Source organism: Pantherophis guttatus, chromosome 10, assembly GCF_059756535.1.
Source record: "Pantherophis guttatus breed Tessera chromosome 10, ASM5975653v1, whole genome shotgun sequence".
In the NCBI taxonomy this organism is placed as follows: Eukaryota; Metazoa; Chordata; class Lepidosauria; order Squamata; family Colubridae; genus Pantherophis; species Pantherophis guttatus.
In genome coordinates, this window is record NC_142072.1 from 992,826 (window position 1) to 1,010,086 (window position 17,261).

The following is a 17,261-nucleotide window of genomic DNA, read 5'->3' on the forward strand; positions in this document are numbered from 1 at the left end:
CACAGTGGACCAAGGAGGTTTTAATGATAACACAACAGTACAAAGCAACAGGTGGTGAAGGGAGCCCGACAGCAGGAGTTCAGAGGTGGAGAGCGTCACAACCACACCCCCAGCGTACCTCCCCGAGGATAATGCACGCAGGTTTCTGGATCTCTGGCTGCTCTTATTGTGTCCCCCCAAGCGAGACACTTCTGGTTCCCTCTGCGGCCACCAGGATTTGGGGTGCAGAGCAGCAGCTACAGGTAACCCTCAACTTATGGCCACAACGAGCCCAAATTTTCTGTTGCCAAGCGAGACAAGTGAATTTTGCCTCACTTCATGAGCTTCCTGGCTACGGTTGTTAAGTGGATCTGGTTTCCCCTTTGACCATTTGCTTGTCAGACGGTCGCAAAAGGGGATTGTGTGATCCGGGGACACTGCAACTGTCATAAATGCGATCCAGTTGCCAAGTGTCCAAATTTTGATCACGTGAAGGGGTGTGTGTGTGCAATGATTGTGTTAAAAAATGGTCATAAATCACTTCAGTGCTTCAAACGGTTGCTAAATGAACCATTGTAAGTCAAGGACTACCTGTACAACTTGGAGGAATGGAAGAAAGGCAAAGAAATGCAGGATTGTGCCCAAGGGGCTACCCAAGAAGAGTCCCGGCTCGTCTTCCTGCCAGACGTTTGTGCCCAAACGCCTGGCTTGGAAACAGCCCTGATCCCCCTCCCCAAATGTTGTGCTTTTTCTCAGGAAGGATGTGGAGGCAGGCCACAGAGCCCCTCGGCAAGAGCCCACTAGGCAGGAGATTTAAGGGTGAATCTCCCCTCTAGTGGGGGGCTCAGGCCTTCGATGCTACAAATTCTGGTTAACCGGAAGTCCTCATTTTTTTTGCTCTGACTTGCAAAGATTCTGGGCCTTCTCCGCAGCCCAAAGTCTCTACAACCCTGGATTTTGCACCCAGACTGAAAAAAGGCACCCACGGACAGCCTTGTGCTCACAAGCCCGGAAAGGCGTGGAGGGAGACGGGCCCGCTTCCTTCGCCCAAATCCTTTCCGGATGTGCCAGGCTACCGTGCTCAGCGTTTCCAGCCAGCATGCTAGCTAGCAGGACCGGAAACTGGCACCCACCCATTCCGGAGAATGCCAGGCAAGAGAAGATGGGTTAGGAAGTAACGATTGTCACCCGAAGGAAAGCAGGTAGATCCAGGAGGCTGATCGGTGGTTGGGGGTCGGCGTCAGGTGCCCCAGGTATCCAGGCGCCGCACCCTCACCCTCTGCTTGTAGTGGTACTCTTTCAGGTACTCCTTCAGCGCCCGGGGCAGGGGCAGGTGCCCGATGCCGTCGTAGGTGGTGCAGCAGGTCACTACGGCCCGGCATAGGTGCTGCAGGCCAAAGGGGAAGGTGCGGTGCACGGGGAGGGACAGCAGCGGCTCAAAGAACATGCAGACGCTGGGGTCCTTGTAGTGCTCCAAGAGGCCACTCACGGTGGGCGCGTGGAAGACGCTGGGGTCGTGGACGTCGAAGCTGAAGTTGTGGTTCCACTGCTCGATGCGGGCGTGGAGAGAGCGGCCATAGCGCCGGAAACTCACGGAGAAGAGGTAGTCTTCTTGGGCCGAGTCCCTCAGGAGGAAGGTGCCCTCCGGCTTGCCCTCCAGCAGGGACTCGGCTTCGTAGCGGTCCATCACGCCCCAATAGCAGGAGAGTTGTGTCAGCTGCAGCATGTCGGGCACCAGGCAGTGGATGTAGTCGATCTGGGTGTGCGCCCGCAGGCCGTCCCGGACCTCCGGCAGCCTGGCCAAGGCCGACTCCAGCTCTTCCTCCTCCTCCTCCTCCTCCTCCTCTTCGTCCTGCTCATCAGTGGCGGTCAGCATGGCCCGACCTGGGCCGGTTAGCTCGGTCATGCCGTGGGCAAGCTTTGGCCCCAGTTTGTAGAGGGGGTTGATCTGCGCTGTGACCTCGAAAGTGTGGATCAAGGCATCCGGAGGGGGCTCCACACCCTGCTCAATGCTGATGCGGCGGCGTTCCCTCAGGCGGTCATCTTCGTCCTCGGGGGGCAGGGCAGCCAGGCCCTCGTGCTCGGAGACGGGCACCGTGTGCTGCTTGATCAGCTCCCAGGTGCGGGCCAGCTCCGAGCCCGGGGGAAAGGGGCAGGTGTCCAGCATCAGCTCCCGGAGGTGAATTTTGCGCTGGGAAGAGAGGTCCGGCGAGCGTGGCAGGCTCTTGATGGGGAAGCACTGCCCCACGGCGGCCTGCAGCTTCTGCCGCAAGGAATGACCCAGCCCCTTGGAGGGCTCGGGGTCTGCCCGCCGTGGGCCCTCCGTGGCTGGACCCACTTTGGACGAGGGAAGGCTCAGTCTCTCCGAGGCGTGGCTCAGTCGGGCCTTCCCACGCCCACCCCTACGGCTGCTCGTGCCGCCATCCGGCTTCACTTTGGGCCGAGCCCCCGCTGTCCTGTGACATGGCCCCCCAGGCAGGGGACACGCTGGAGGGCTGGCGCTCCTCCCAGGCACTGGATGAGCCGGCTCCTGCTCTTCAGAGGATGGGGCAGACCGACAGGGCTGCGACGATGCCGACCTGGGGAAGAAAATAGACCAGTGTCATTAGCTGCCCGTCTGCCCCAAAGCCAGCAAGAGCAAATCACGAATGCGCCAAGACAGAATTACAGGTGGTCCTTGACTTACGTCCAAAGTTACAACAGGACTGAAAAAAGTGACTTATGACCTTTTTTTCACACTTACAACTGTTGCAGCAGCCTCTAAATTCACCTGATCAAAATTCAGCTACTTGGCAATTGACTCAAATTCAGGGTCATGTGATCCCCTTCTGCAACCTTTGACAAGCAAAGTCAATGGGGAAGCCAGATTCACTTAAACAACCATGTGATTCACTTAGCAACTGTGATAAGGTTGTAGAATGGGGTAAAACTCGCCTAACAAATGTCTCACTTAGCAACAGAACCATTGGGCTCCATTGTGGTCATAAGTCATGGACTAAGTAACTGCAAATGTTTGCCATTTGTCTAAACCACTTTCTCAACCTTGGCAGCTTGGAGCTGGGTGGAGTTCAGCTCCCAGAATTCCTAAGCTGACTGGGGAATTCTGGGAGTTGAAGTCCACTCCGCTTCACGTTGCTGAGGTAGAGAACTGACTTTGATTTGATCCGAATTTCCCTTTGCCCTGCCATGTCTTGTAATGCCAGTCATACTTGGCACGCTTGATTGGGGCTCAGAGCAATGTGGGAACCCAGCCAACTGCCAATAATCATGGTTTAGCAGAGCCTGCAGATGGATGTTGGGTTAGTGGAGCGATTCCTCACCCTCCACAGCTCTTTCTGGGCTTGGGGTCTTGGAGAGGCCTTGCCAGCTGGGTGCCCTTCACAAACCAGATCTGGTAGGATGGCACAACGGGGAGACTACACAACAACTGCTGTGACTCTCCAAGGGTGCCCAGGGGGCAAAGGAGAAGAGTGAGGAACTCGCCCCCAGGATCATGGTTATCCTCTCCCGGCGACCCACCGACTTCTCCCCAAAATCCGAAGGAGGGTTGTGTGAGTTTCTGGTGCTAAAAGCTGCCAAGAAGGCGAGTCGTACCTTTCCCGACTGGCAGGCTTATATGGAAAGCGATGGGCTTTGGTGCGCCACCACTCGCTCGGTGCCAGGCGCAGAGTGGCTGGACTTGTTTGTGGAGAAGGTGCGACCTGGCAGGTTTTGGCACCCGAGGATCACACAACCCTCCTCCCACCACTTCTGCCACAAGCGGCTCCTTGTGCAAAGCGACTGGAAGCCAGCTGAGGTCTGGGCACCCACCCACCCGCCTGCCCCGGGCTCTGCCTGGGCATCCTGGCCGCCTTGCCCCAGGGCAGGTCTCAGGGTCGCTCTGCAAGGCCAGAGAGCAGCCAATCCTGGGCGGGGGTGGGGGGGAGGGCTGGGGGTCCGGCCAAGGGCTGCCCACCGCCACGGGGGAGGGGGGGGGCAGACCCGCGTTCTCTTTGCAAAGCAGCCCCGCACTGCAACCCTGGTTGCTCCGGCCGGCCTCCCAAAGCCCCGCTTGGCAGGCTAAAAGAGGAGGGGGCGTCTAGGGGTCCCTCCCTCCCTGCCCAAGCCCCCGCCGGAGACCCTCCTCGGGGCTGGGCAGCTTCCCCCAAAGGCGGCCAGGCCGGGCACGGCGGCGGGGGTCGCGGTTCAGCCCCGCCAGGGACGCCCCTAGCCCCGCTTGCGCCCGCCTGCCCGGAGGAGCCCCCTCGGCCGCCCGCCCGACGCGCGCTGCGGGCCAGAGGCGAAGGGCGCGCCCGGCCCTCCCCGAGAGAGACCCCCGCCCGCCCCGGCCCCGGCCCCGGCCCCGGCCCCACGCACCCGCCGTCCATGCGCCCCGCCGCCCGCGAGATCCGGAGGGGCTGCGGCCCAGCCTGGCGCTTCCTGGGTGGCGGCGCCGACGGCCGCAGCGCAGCGCCTCGCCTCGCCTCGCCTCGCCCTGCGTAGCGCAGCGCTGGAGCCGGGCGGGGATCCCTCTCCGGAAGGGAGGGAGGGGAAGAGGGAGGGAGGGGGCGTGCATAAGCCTCCCTACCGTCCCTGTCCTCCCCTCCCCATCTCTATGCACCCCTTTGATGCGTTTCTGGCTGTTTTCCCTACTTCGATCCTTTTATTTGTGCCAAGGAATTTCCGTGTGTCCATGTCTAGGTCTCTCCCGTCACTTCTTTCCTTGTTGACAAATAAATACACAATAAATAAATAAATAAATAATAAGACGGGAGAAAAGGGAGGAGTAGATGATGAAAGGGCTGAAGGACCCATCCTCCTTTCAGAAGCCCATAATGCTGGGCAAGGTGGAAAGGGAAGACCGGCACCAGCGCAGAGGCTCTGAGTGACAGCAGCCGAGGGGCCGATCCTCATGAAGAAGTCCTCTCTATGTGGGGGCCAAGAGTCAACACGGAGGCCCTCCGTGGGCCAAGACCTTCAGTTGGCGCATGGGGTCTTGGGCGCCTGCCTGGAGCCGGGCACAGCTGCAGGCCCCTCCTTGGATCCCACCGCCCAACCGCCGCTTTGCTTCACCCCCCACGATCCACGCGCCTTGCCAAGCTCCTTCCCCTCCTGGGGGGCCTTTGGTCTCTTAGCACCAGATCAGGGGCTCGGACATCTCCCAAACCCCAGACGGCCCCGTTGCTAAGCGACCCCTCAACCAACCCCTTAGCGAAGGGGCTGCAGGGCCCCCAGGTGGGCTGTGGGCCCAGGGCTTTCAGTGAGTCTTCTGCACCTCACAATCTCCTCCACAGACCTGGGCTCCAAGCCTCATCTATGGCATCAAGGGCCATATGGCCCAAGGGGTGATGGGAGTTGTAGTCCAACACACCTGCGTAGGGAAACCTGCCCTAGCCTCACTCATGGTTCTGCTACCAACAGCCTCTCACCGACCAGTACGCTCCCATAGAGAGGGGCTCCTCAGGGTGCCGTCGGCCAAACCATGCCGACTGGCGGCCCCCAGGGGGACAGCCTTCTCTGTGGGGGCACCTACTATCTGGAACGAGCTCCCCCCGGAGATACAGAGGATCCCGGACCTGCACACGTTTCGCCGTGCTCTCAAAACTTTTCTATTTCAGCAAGCTGGCCTGGCCTAACTCCCCTCTTTTAAATTTTTTAATTCGTGACTTTATAAATTGGGTGTTTTAATCTGTGTTTCGGCCAAAATATTTAATAATTTTAAGGGATTTTAATATTTGTATTATCTGTATTTTATCTTGGCTGTTCACCGCCCTGAGTCCTTCAGGAGTAGGGCGGTATAGAAATTTGATTAAATAAATAAATAAATAATGCCTGAACCTTGCCCTGAAAACCAAAATCCCCTACCTATTGCTGAGATTGGACAAATGTCTTTTCGAGAGAGAAATGTGCTGTTTCATTTACATCAAAAATGTGCAAACTTAGCCACTTTAAGATGTGTGGACTTCAACTCCCAGAATTCCCCAGCTACCCACATGTGGTTGACTGGAGAATTCTGGGAACTGAAGTCCACATATCTTAAAGTGGCTAAGCTTGGACACTTCTAATATACATACAAAATGGGGGACGCTGCTGTTGAAACAGCTCCGTGACTGAAAAGCCAAGAAAGAAAAGGGATCAAAACAGAAAATCAAGAAAAAAAAGGGGGGAGGGAAACACATATTTTATTGCAACAGAAAAAGCGTTTATATACAGCAGGGAACTCCCAGGGCTGAAGCCCGTGGTTCCCCCAGCAGGCCAACTGCCCAGCCAACAGACCCCTGTGGCCAGTGACGGCAGAGCTGGCGAAAGGGCCCTCTGGACACCCGAAGGGGCCTGGCAAATCGAGCCCCCCATGCCTCTTCCGTCAGTTCCAGTCCCACCGAACGGCCTCCGTGGCTGCTCAGTCACTGTCGCTGCTCTCACTGCTCGACTCCGAAGGGGCGTCGCTGGGGCTGGCCTCGCCTTCCTCCTCTTCCTCGTGGTTGGAGCGGTCGCTGCCGCTGAAGAAGGGGCTGCGGCTGCCCCGATGGTGCTGCTGCTGCGGCCGGCTGCCCCCGTCTTCGTCCTCCTCCTCCTCTTCCTCGCTGCCGCTCTCCTCGTCTGCCTCTGGCCGGCCGCCCTCCGGCTCAGAGTCTTCCTCATCGTCGTCGCTGCCAAAGATCTCCTCTTTGTCTCGCGCGGCCCGCTCATCCTCCTCGCTCTCCTCGGCTGGGACGCCCTCGCCCTCGCTGGGGGAGCGCCCTTCCTCCTCCTCTTCCTCCTCCTCCTCCTCCTCCTCGGCTTCACTGGCCTCCTTCTCGCTCTCACTGCCTTTCTCCGGCTCCTCGTCTGAAGTGGGGGAGACAGCAGAGGGGAAGGGAGGACGGTGGGTTAAACATTTAAGCAGCCTCCCTCTATGGCCCGGGAGGGGGCAGTTAATTTCCTCAAGGGGCCACAGGAGAAACTGGGACAGTTGTGTTAAGGTCCGGGTTAGGCCAGGGCCAAAAACTGATACCAGAGACAGATTCTTAGAGGTTTGTTAAGGTGTCAGTTTTTTGTTTGGACTTGTAAAATATAGGAAAATCCCATAAACTAAGGTTAGGCTTAGGCTTAGGGCTGTGAAGGTATGCACATACATAAAGTTAACAAAAATAGCAGCCACCTTCAAAATAAAAGCGATGCAATTGAATTGCTTGCCTCCACTTATTTACATTTGATTTCTAATGGGGGCCAGAGAGGAAGAGCCGAAGGCGTAGCCCAGCTCTGCTTTCGGGGGCTGGCCGGGATCTGGGAGAAAGACCACCCACCTGAGCCTTGCGCCTCTTTGCCCAAGTCCATCTCCTCCTCTTCCTCCTCCTCGGGTTCGTGGTTCTCCAGCTGGGCTTTGCGGGCTTCCTGTGAGGGAAGCAAAGGTGCCCGAGTGGGCCGCTCAGCTCAAGACTCCCTCCCTCCCTCCCTCGGCCACAGGGAGGGGTGCTCGGGCAAAGCCCCGGGGCCCCTGTGGCCCAGCAGTAGCCCCCCTCTGCCCACTAGGACACCCAGCCCTACCTGTGCCTCCAGCTCCTTCTCGTTCATGTCCCTGTGTTTCACCACCAGCACAGCGTTGGTGCCTGACTGGACCCCGGCCTTGGCTCGCCGTTTGCTGAGCCGCACTCTGCCAGGGAAGGAGGTGGTCAGTGAGGGCGGAAGGGCCGGGCCCACCCTTGCCAGCATCTCAGTCCCCCCCCGCCCCTTTTAGCCGAAGACCCACAGCCACAAGTGCTCAGACCATTCTTTGACAGCATTCCCAACACACACACACACCCCTTATTGAGGAAAAGCACAACAGCTGTGAAGAAGAACAGTGGCATTTTTTGAGCACAGCGTAGGCAGTTCTCGGCTTACAACAGTTCATTTAGTGACCGTTGGAAATTACAACGGCACTGGAAAAAGTGACCAAGGCCCGTTTTTTACACATACCACCGTTGCAGCCTCCTTGGGGTCATGTGGCCACAATTTGGCCACTTGGCAATTAACTCGTATTTATGACGGTTGAGGTGTCCTGAGGTCACGTGTTTCCATTTTGCAACCTTCTGACAAGCAGAGTCAATGGGGAATCCAGATTCACTTAACAATCGTGTTACTGAGCAACTGCAGTGATTCGCTTACCAACTATGGCTGGAAAGGTCGTAAAATGGGGCAAATCTCACTTAACAACAGCCTCCCTGAGCAATAGACTCCATTGTCTAAGGGCTCAATTGCGGTCGTTAAGTCAAGGTCTGCCTGTAGAGGTTGAGCACTGGAAACTGGCTCATAAAACCACAAAGCAGCCAGGGAGGCCTCCCCACGCCCGTTAGCCTGCCAAGGGCCCAGCAGCTCCATCTTCTGCCCCGTCGTCCCCCCCGACCCACTGTCCTGCCCCCAATTTCCTTCCCCTCACCTGGTTTCCAGTTCATTGTAATAGACACCGTCACCTTCACGGAAGATGAAGAAGTAATTCTCTTCGTAACCTTTGCTGGCTTTGTTCTTGACGTTCCAGTTGTATTCCCGGGCAATTTTATACTCATACCTAATGGGGGTGGGGTGGGGGGGAGAGAAAGAAGAGAGTTTCACATCTGCTTGGAAAAAATCCACTCCTTCTTAATTCCATTCAATTTCCTAAAATGGAATTGATTTTCTTGCTTACCCAACCCTCATCAGTGGGGGGCGGGGGACCTACTTTGCAAGAGGAAACCAAGAAATCCAAGGGCAGAATTAAAGCAGTCCCTGCAACTTAACATGTCTATCCCCTGCTCGTGAAGTAGTAAAAAAAAAACAATAAAAAAATCTACCAACTCAGGCAATCCTATCATTTTAATCTATGGCTCTGAAAAGCCAAATTCAAACTAAGCCAGTTGGGAAATGTAAGCTAAGCCGTATGCAGCTTGCTGACCCCGTTTTCACATTTTCAAAACTAAATCCCTTATTGCAACCATGACGCTCTTCTGGGCTCTCTTCCAGGTGTATTTTAGTCCTGCTTCCAGACAACGCTCAGCATCTGCGCTCACGTACACGTCCTCGGGTGCGTAATCCATCTCCTCTTCTTGATCCCGTTTGCGCTTCCGCATCGTGTCGTCCACGGGAAGGAAGTAGGCCACAAACTGGTTGCCCTCTTCATCCATCATGCCCCTGGAGGCGGAGGGAAAGAGGCGTTATCAGCTCCCTGCTTCGGACACAACAGCCATTTTTTGTTTTTTTGGTCTTTTAATGATCCCGTAATCCCTCAGATTGGGGTGGAGTCGGGGCAACTGAATGGAGCTGTTTACTGGCCGGATGCTCTTCCTGTCGCCAATGCAGAGTTCGCAGCTGATATTTACACATTGTGCCCAGAGAGAAAAATATCTGCCACTACCTAGGATTGAACTCACAGCCTCCTGATTGTGAGGCGAGAGCTCCACCTCTAGGCTACTGCACCACTCTTGGACGGAACAGCCCTTGTGCCAAGCAAAATCCTCACTGGCACCACCAGATAAAAGGAGAAGGCTGAAGATTATGAAAGGGAAATAGAACTCTTTCTGCTTGAGGTCTTGAAAAGGCTGGGCTGGGGTTAAGGCACCAGGCTAGAAAGTGGGAGACGGTAAGTTCTAGATCCGCCTTAGCCATGAAAGCTGGCTGGGTGACTTTGGGCCAGTTGCTCTCTCTCAGCCCAGCCCACCTCACAGGGCTGTTGTGAGGAAAATAGAAGGAAAATGATGTGTTGGATATGTTCACTGCCTTAAGTTATTTATAAAAATAAAGGTGAAATACTAAAAAATTAAAAAATAAAGATAAAACACCCTCGGCAAGGAAACCAAGGCCGGCTTTCCTCTCCCTACTTTAGAAATAAACCATGATCTCACCTAATCATGGCTTGTGACATCATCTCCAGAGCTGCTGCCCCGCTGGTGTCCTTGGGCGCTGGATCAGAGTCAAAAATGACCTGAGCACAAGGGTTGATCCACATCTGGCAGAGAGAATGAGAACAGCAGCTCAGAGCCCGGCAAGTCCTTCTGGGGAGGGGCAGGCAAGGTGGTCTGCTAACCTCTCACCCCACCCAGCACCCACTTCCCTGGGGCCGCCTTGCTTTCCCCTTACCTTGAAGTCAGGAAAGACCGGCATGACTTCCGTTGGAGTAACGCGAGGCTTGCTGTAGTGCTGAGAAATCTGGAAGGGGGGGGCAGAGTTTCCCATTAGGAGACACCCGAGAAAGAGGGAACACAACCACCCTTGCTAGGCCTGGAAGCTGTAGCTGAATGTAGGCTCTGCAAAGCTCTCTTGGGGCCTCCACCCCCCCAAATCAGAGCGTGCATTTAAACCACCAATATAAGGAGAATAAAAATGGCTCCAGCAAGCTTCTACAGCAACAACTTTAAGACTCATGGATTTCAACTCCCAGAATTCCCCAACTTTAGGACCTGTGGACTTCAACTCCAATTGAAATCCACGAGTCTTAAAGTTGGCAAGTTGGACCCCCCTCCCACCCACCACCCCAGTTCTACTGCTCTACAGGACTAGAAGACCTCCAAGGTCCCTTCCAACTCTGTTATTCTGTTGTTTTCTCTCTTTCTGCACAGGTTCCATCTCTAAAACTAAAAAGGCACAACAATGAGAGGAAAGGAGTTTTTTGGGAGGGAGGGAAGGAAAGGAAAAGGAAGTGCACTCACTGACTTCTGAGCATCCTCAAAGGTCTTCTCGATGGCTGCAATCTGGCTATCTCGGTCCTTGTAGATCTCCTCCTCGGTGAACTGCTGTTTGACAGACACGCCAATTCTAAGCGAAACGAGGTGGGGGGAGGGGGAAGAGTTCAGAAAGGGAGTCTCAGCCAGCAGTCTAAGAGTGTGGCTTCCTTGCGCTGGACTCAGTGAGAAAGTTCCTTTGGAGCCAAGACACAGAGACCCTCTCCAGAAACACGTTCTCAGTACAACCAGACTCACAACAGACTATTTCTTTGCTAGCGCAAAGCTGGATGAAAATAAATAATGGCGGAATAATCCAAATGATGTTTCTACTCACTTAACCTCTGGCTTCTCATTGGAGACACCGTAGCGGTTGAATTCAGTGGAGATGTATTCGGTCTTCCGCATCCATGGCACAACTTTGGCATGCTGCTGTGATCTGAAGAGAAAAAAACGACCAAAAAAGTCCATCTGGATTTCTGTTCTTCTCCAGAGTTGCCTTCCCCAAAGCCCATCTGGCTACAATCCAATTATTCCCAGCCAGCGCAGGAAAACCAACTCCTCCACTGTATTTATTAAGAAAATTTTTATGGCCGCCCAATTCACTCATGGTGAGTCCCAGTGAATTACAAAAACAAAACCCCAATGTAGCAAATATTGCGAGAGAACATTTACACCCTCAAAAGCGGCTCTAAAGCTCAGTGTAGGAGCAAAAGAGGCAGAACCTGGGGCTGGGGTCAAGAGAGGAATCAGCCTGGAGTCCTTACGTTGCCACAATGTGTCCAACTGCTCTTGAATTCCATTAAATCTTACCTAGCGCCAATTTGGTGCTGATCCTTAATTGACTAGATTCTTGCATAGAGGCATGAGCAATAAATCAGCTTAACTGGAACTTAATGTGTGGCCTTCATTCTTCACACCTGGCAGTTAAATGTATGTATATGTATGCATAGCCAGAGTTGCTTTGGATAGTGAGATGGGTGGCATATTAATAAACAAATATGTGTGTGAGAGAGGGAGCGGAGCAGCTGCCCGTATGGTGAGGCTGAGGAGAGTCGTGGAGATTAGAGGCAGGTGCTAAGGTCCAGAGAGCTTAGGGATTCTCTTTCTAAAGAAGGAAATCACTTAAACGAGCCAGGCCACGAAGGACAACTGCAAGAAACTTTCAACAATCGGATGCTGGGGTGGGAGACAGAGCGGCATCTGGGGTAAGAACAGGGGCAGCAGAGCCTGGAGCAAGGCCAGCAGAAGGGGGCTGTGGTGCCGAAGGAATTGCACTACCTCTTGGAACTGGTGGGTGCCTGGATCTCCTCCTCCAGCAGTTTCTCATCCGCAGGATCTAAAAGAACTAAAACAAAACGAACGTGGTCACAGGTTGGTCCCCTCCACTGAGCATGCTCGGAGAGCTCTGCAAAGGGTTGAGATGCAGTCTGGCCTCCTTGCATTCTGTAGCTGAACTCCTGGAATCCTGCTCCATTAGGTCACTGGAGATGCACGCACTTAGTATGGGTAGTCTTCGCGTAACGCCAGTAAATGGGACCAGAACTTCCCACGCTAAGCAATGTAAAGCACATCATCATGTAACCGCATCGCTCAGTGACAGAAATCCCAGCAACAGACAATGCTACTGTTAAGCGACAACCGTGAGGCATTAAGCAGGGACCGCCTCCCAACTTCCCATCAGCTCCCTGCAATCAGTACGCAAGGACTACCTATAAAAGATTTGAATTCACAGCATAGTTGTGTTATCTCCCTAGCAGCTGTTTGTTTAGTGGGTACCAGAAATCTAGGGTGCAGGTTCTCCTCACACACAAAACGAGCACCTCCCCCCAACCAGCCTCGATTTGCACACTCATTATTAACCCTCTGTTGTGACGGGCATACAGAGAATCCGTCTCACCACTGGGGTCAATGCGATAAGTATCCGGGTTTATTAGATCTATGGTGACTCCCAAGTCAGGTTCCGTCAGCAAGTCATGTTTGTGCTGCTTTTCCAGAGAGGTGGCCTTGTACTGTACAAACCTGGAAAGGGGAAGGAAGCAAGAAAAACCTTAATCGGCATTAAAGGCCCAAGCAGCTCTCCAAAGCTGAATTGCACTCAGATAATGTACACTGGCAGCAAGATGAGTGCGGGATCAAATTTCCCAAAAGAGACCAGCCAAACCTCAGGCTGGACATAAAAGAATCCCCCTCCCCATAACAGGAGTTTAAGGGTTTCGGCTTCCTGGAGACTCCAACCCTGCAGCAGTTCAAAAAAGACAAAGTGGCTTCCCATATTGTAGTATATATATTCATTAATGTGCGGGAAGGGCCTTCTGGGTGGCCTTCACTAAACCATGAGGCTCTCTGTCTATCTCTGAAGGGGCCAAACTCCTTCCTCAAGGCTTTTGGCCAACAGTCAAGATGGAGGACAGGGAGTCCTCAATTTATGACAACTGAGCCCCAAACTTTTTTCAAAGTTGGCCACTTGAAGTTGAGTGGACTTCAACTCCCAGAATCCCCCAAAGTTGCTCCTTTACGGTCTCCCTCTACGCCCTCCCCCCCAGCATCTGCAACTAGTTGCATTTTATTTCTTTTTTTCCACGGTTCTCAGTTACCCCAGGTGGCAGGGAAGGCCTAGAACAGGGGTCCCCAAACCTGGCAGCTTTAAGACTTGTGGATTTCAACTCCCAGAATTCTCCAGCCAGCATAGCTGGAGCATAGCATAGCATGGCTGGCTGGAGAATTCTGGGAGTTGAAGTCCACAAGTCTTAAAAACTGCCAGGTTGGAAGACCTCTGGCCTAGAAAGAAGGAACAGCCCAATTAACCCTCAGGACCTCCACGCTGGAGAGAGACAGGGCCCTGTGGGAGGGGACCTCCGAGGTCATCCAGCCCACCCCCGGACAGGGTTCCCCGCGCTTTCCCTCGCATCTTTCCGCGCCAAAGGCTGAGGAGGGCCGCGGGGGTGAGGGGAGGGGAGAGGGGCCTCTGCAAGGGGCGCGGGGGGGGTCTCACCTGTTCTGGTCGAAGGGGTAGGTGATGAACTTGGGGTCGAAGGGGATGTCGGGGAGGCTGTTGCAGTACTTGACGCGGCAAACCACCCCGGACCTGCGGGCCGAAGCAGAAGGAAGGGCGGGAGTGAGGGGGAGGCCGCCGCCGCCTCTTGCGGGGTCGGAGCCCACCGGCGGCCTCACGGGAGGGGGGTCGCCTTACCTCTCGGGGAGCGTCCGGTGCGAGTTGGGCCTGCGGGGAAGAAGAAGGAGAAGAAGAAGCGGACCGGGAGAGAGTCAGTGACCGCGGAAACGGGTGGGGAGAAAGGCTGGGCCCCCCGCCCCGGAGGCGCCCCCTCCCCACCTGTGGCCCGGCTCCTCCCGCTGCGCCTGAGTCTGGATCGTGGGCGCCATGGCAGCGGCTCCCACCAGCAACCGAGGGCGCAGGCGCCGGGCCTTTCCTGCCGCGGGGAGCGCCGGGAAGCGGAGTCCGGGAGGCCGCCGATGTCCTACGCGCTAAGCACGGGGGGACTGCAGCTCCCAGGGGGCCGCGCTCCGCGAAAGGCCCGCCGGGAAGCGTCGCTCTCAGGACCGCGTCGAAGGGGGGGGAGGAGCGCTTCCGCGTCGCGCGGCGTGGCGCAGGGCAGGCCGGGAAGGGTAGTCCCGCGAGAGCGGCCGAAGATGGCGGCGCCGCCTCAGCCGCAGGTCCCGCCGCCGCAGCCCCAGGCGCCCCCGCAGCCGCCGCTGATGGGCCAGGTGGGGCCCTCGGGGGCCGCGGGGCAGCAGGTCACGGCGGGAGCGCCTCCTCTGGCCGCAGGCCCCGCGCCCTCGGGGATGCAGGTGGCCGCGCAGGCGCAGGACTTCGACCCGGTGCAGCGCTTCCGCCTCCTCCTGCCGCAGCTGAAGGAGAGCCTGCAGGTGAGAGGGACTCCGCGGCCCATGAGGCACAGCCCGCCCGCCTCCCTCCGCCCCGGGAGCCCCACGGAGCCGCCTCTCTACGCCTCTGTGTGTGTGTATATGTATATAAATAAAATGTATATATATATATATATATATATATATATATATATATATATATATATATATATATATATATATTATTTATACATTTTTCTTAAACATACATAAGTCTTTAGTAAACAGTGTATTGTCAACTTACTTATCCATAATAATAATAGTAGTAGTAGTAGTAATAATAATAATAATAATAATAATAATAGTAATAATAATAATAATGTTATGTACTTGAGCCTAGTGGTATTCTTCCAGCTTCTAACTCCTACCTCCAATACCTAACCTAATCCTTGGTAGAACAAATCCCCTGTTAAAAAAATACTCTGCATCTTCCTCATCCTTTATCTTTAATGTTAACCTATCCATTCTCCTCTTTAGGGGTCCCTGCTTGGAAGCCCGTTTTTAATAGTCTCCTTCCCCTTTTCAGAACCTGATGAAGGTGGCTGCGCAGAACTTCGTCCAGAACACCAGCATCGACAGTGGGCAGTGAGTTCACTCCACCTTCCCCCTCCACGGCCCAGCTGAGCCTGCCCAGCCTGCTCCCTTTCTTCCTGCCAAGATGGCAAACTGTTCTTTCTTTCTCTCTTTCCCTTTTCTTCAGGAAAATCAGCGAAGTTCCAGTGCAGAGAGTGGACAAAAGCCTGGAGGAATTTTACGCCTTGTGCGACCAGCTCGAACTCTGTCTGGTAAGTCCAGGAGGAGTGGGGGGGGAGGGGCATACACTCTCGTTCGTCAGCCATGGATTCCCACTTGTGCACCTTGCTGGAATTTAGGGTTTTGGCCGCCTCTTCTCTTTTGTACTCCACATCTCTGCTGGCTGTCCCTGGGAATGGGCACCCCTTTAAGACGTCTCTGGTGTGGTTGTGAGAAGGAGCTGTCTCTCTGCACAATAACAGGATAGCAACATTGGAAGGCACCTTGGGGGTCTTCTGGTCCAACCCCCTGCTCCAGCAGGAAGCCCTGTATAGGTAGCCCTCGACTTACTACAGTTCATTTAGTGGCAAAGTTACAACAGCACTGAAAAAAAGTGACTTATGGCCGTTTTTCACATTTACGACCGTTGCAGCATCCCCATGGTCACATGATCAAAATTTGGATGCTGGGTAACTGGTCTGTATTTATGACAAGCAAACGGTCAAAGAGGAAGCCAGATTACTTACTTAGCAACTGCAGGGATTCACTTCACAGCCATGGCAAGAAAGATAATAAAATGGAGCAACGTTCACTTAACAAATGTCCTGCTTAGCCACAGAAATTTTGGGCTCAATTGTGGTCGTAAGTCGAGGATTACCTGTAGCATTCTAGACAGGTGGCTGTCCGATCCCTTCTTAAAAACCTCCAGTGTTGGAGCACCCACAGCCTCTGGAGGCAAGCTGTTCCACTGGTTAATTGTTCTCACCATCATCTTGGTCTTCCCCTGGAAGGAAGAGGCTGCTGTCCGCAGACCCTCCCCGGGGTAACATCCGACCAGCTCTGTTCTCACCCCCACTTCCTCTCTCCCTCATCCCAGCGCCTGGCCTACGAGTGCCTTTCCCAGAGCTTCGACAGCGCCAAGCACTCGCCCACCCTGGTGCCCACCGCCACTAAGCCCGACGCGGTCCAGGCAGAGAGCCTGCCCTACACCCAGTACCTCAGCATGATCAAGTCCCAGATCTCCTGTGCCAAGGACATCCACAACGCGCTCCTGGAGTGCTCCAACAAGATCACGGGCAAGATGCCCTCGCAGGGGGCCTTGTGACCTGCAGAGTTTGTCTGGGCTCTGACCCCTGGACAGAAGAGCTGAGCGAGCTGCAAGAGGCAGAGGCTGAATTCTGGGCCTGGATCTTGCCTTCCGTTCATCTCCGCTCCTTCTTTCGGCCCTATCCTGTGCGGTGTTCAAGTTTCGGATAGTGTTTGTGGCAACCACAAAAATTCTGCCATCCGCAGGCCGTAAAGCTCTCCCGGAGCTGGCTGGCCAATTTTTCCTATTTTTATTTTCACTTAGGAGAAAACCCTGGTGAGGTCTGCCCCCACAATGCCTCCCACAACTGCGGGAAATTTCAGAACTGACTATTTAAAAGATTACTTATTCCAAAGGCGCATCAGGCAGATAAATGACTTTCTCCAGCTTAGTACCCAGAAGATGGCTCTGGGAACGAAATGCAATTTTTTTTACGGACCTTATTGTTGTCAAATGTGTACCTGTAAGAAGGTGACTTCTGGGCTGAGGAGGAAGCCTCTAGAAACATTTTTTTTTTACTCACTTTTCTGTTACACTCGATCGAAGACATTGCAACACAATAAAATCTGCCTAATGAGTTTAGTTCAAAAAGGCACTGATAATGTTATCTAGTTGGATGATAAAACATCCGCAGGAAAACCACCAAGCTGAGAGAGCCCAAAGGACCCCGCACTCCCCCTCCTCCTCCTCCTCTTCACTCTACACACCCCACTTCCTTTTAGCACTGATAATGTTACCTAGTTCAGTAATGACATGTCTGCAAGAAAAGAGCCAAGTTCAGAGAGCACCAAGGACCCCACAATCCTCCCCCCCTTCTCCTTCTCCTCCTCCTCCTCCTCTCCACAAACCCCTCTCCCTTCTAGCTCTGAAGATGTTACCTAGTTGGGTGATGAAACATTTGCTAGGAAGCTTTCAAGCTCAGAGAACACCAAGGACCCCACAGTCCT

General features: G+C 54.4%; 3 protein-coding genes across 3 annotated transcripts; 1 reads left to right on the plus strand and 2 right to left on the minus strand.

The window, feature by feature from the left end:
* Positions 1–4,716, minus strand: LOC117677771 (suppressor of cytokine signaling 5-like). The gene is made up of 2 exons (XM_034438208.3): positions 4,336–4,716; positions 1–2,558 (listed from the first exon to the last, which is right to left on the minus strand). The coding sequence occupies exons 1-2, from the start codon at positions 4,344–4,346 to the stop codon at positions 1,220–1,222; spliced, it is 1,350 nt and encodes a 449-aa protein (XP_034294099.2). The 5' UTR covers positions 4,347–4,716; the 3' UTR covers positions 1–1,219.
* A 1,407-nt stretch (positions 4,717–6,123) lies between these two features.
* On the minus strand, positions 6,124–14,139 carry PAF1 (PAF1 component of Paf1/RNA polymerase II complex). Its single transcript, XM_034438201.3, has 14 exons — positions 13,945–14,139; positions 13,804–13,833; positions 13,606–13,698; positions 12,511–12,632; positions 11,892–11,958; positions 10,948–11,049; positions 10,599–10,704; positions 10,030–10,098; positions 9,795–9,898; positions 8,968–9,084; positions 8,357–8,485; positions 7,486–7,591; positions 7,245–7,332; positions 6,124–6,786 (listed from the first exon to the last, which is right to left on the minus strand). Exons 1-14 carry the CDS (start codon positions 13,992–13,994, stop codon positions 6,359–6,361), a joined length of 1,611 nt encoding a protein of 536 aa, XP_034294092.1. The 5' UTR covers positions 13,995–14,139; the 3' UTR covers positions 6,124–6,358.
* A 122-nt stretch (positions 14,140–14,261) lies between these two features.
* Positions 14,262–16,905, plus strand: MED29 (mediator complex subunit 29). Its single transcript, XM_034438228.3, has 4 exons — positions 14,262–14,498; positions 15,022–15,080; positions 15,196–15,280; positions 16,105–16,905. Exons 1-4 carry the CDS (start codon positions 14,262–14,264, stop codon positions 16,330–16,332), a joined length of 609 nt encoding a protein of 202 aa, XP_034294119.2. The 3' UTR covers positions 16,333–16,905.
* The last annotated feature ends 356 nt before the right edge of the window (positions 16,906–17,261 follow it).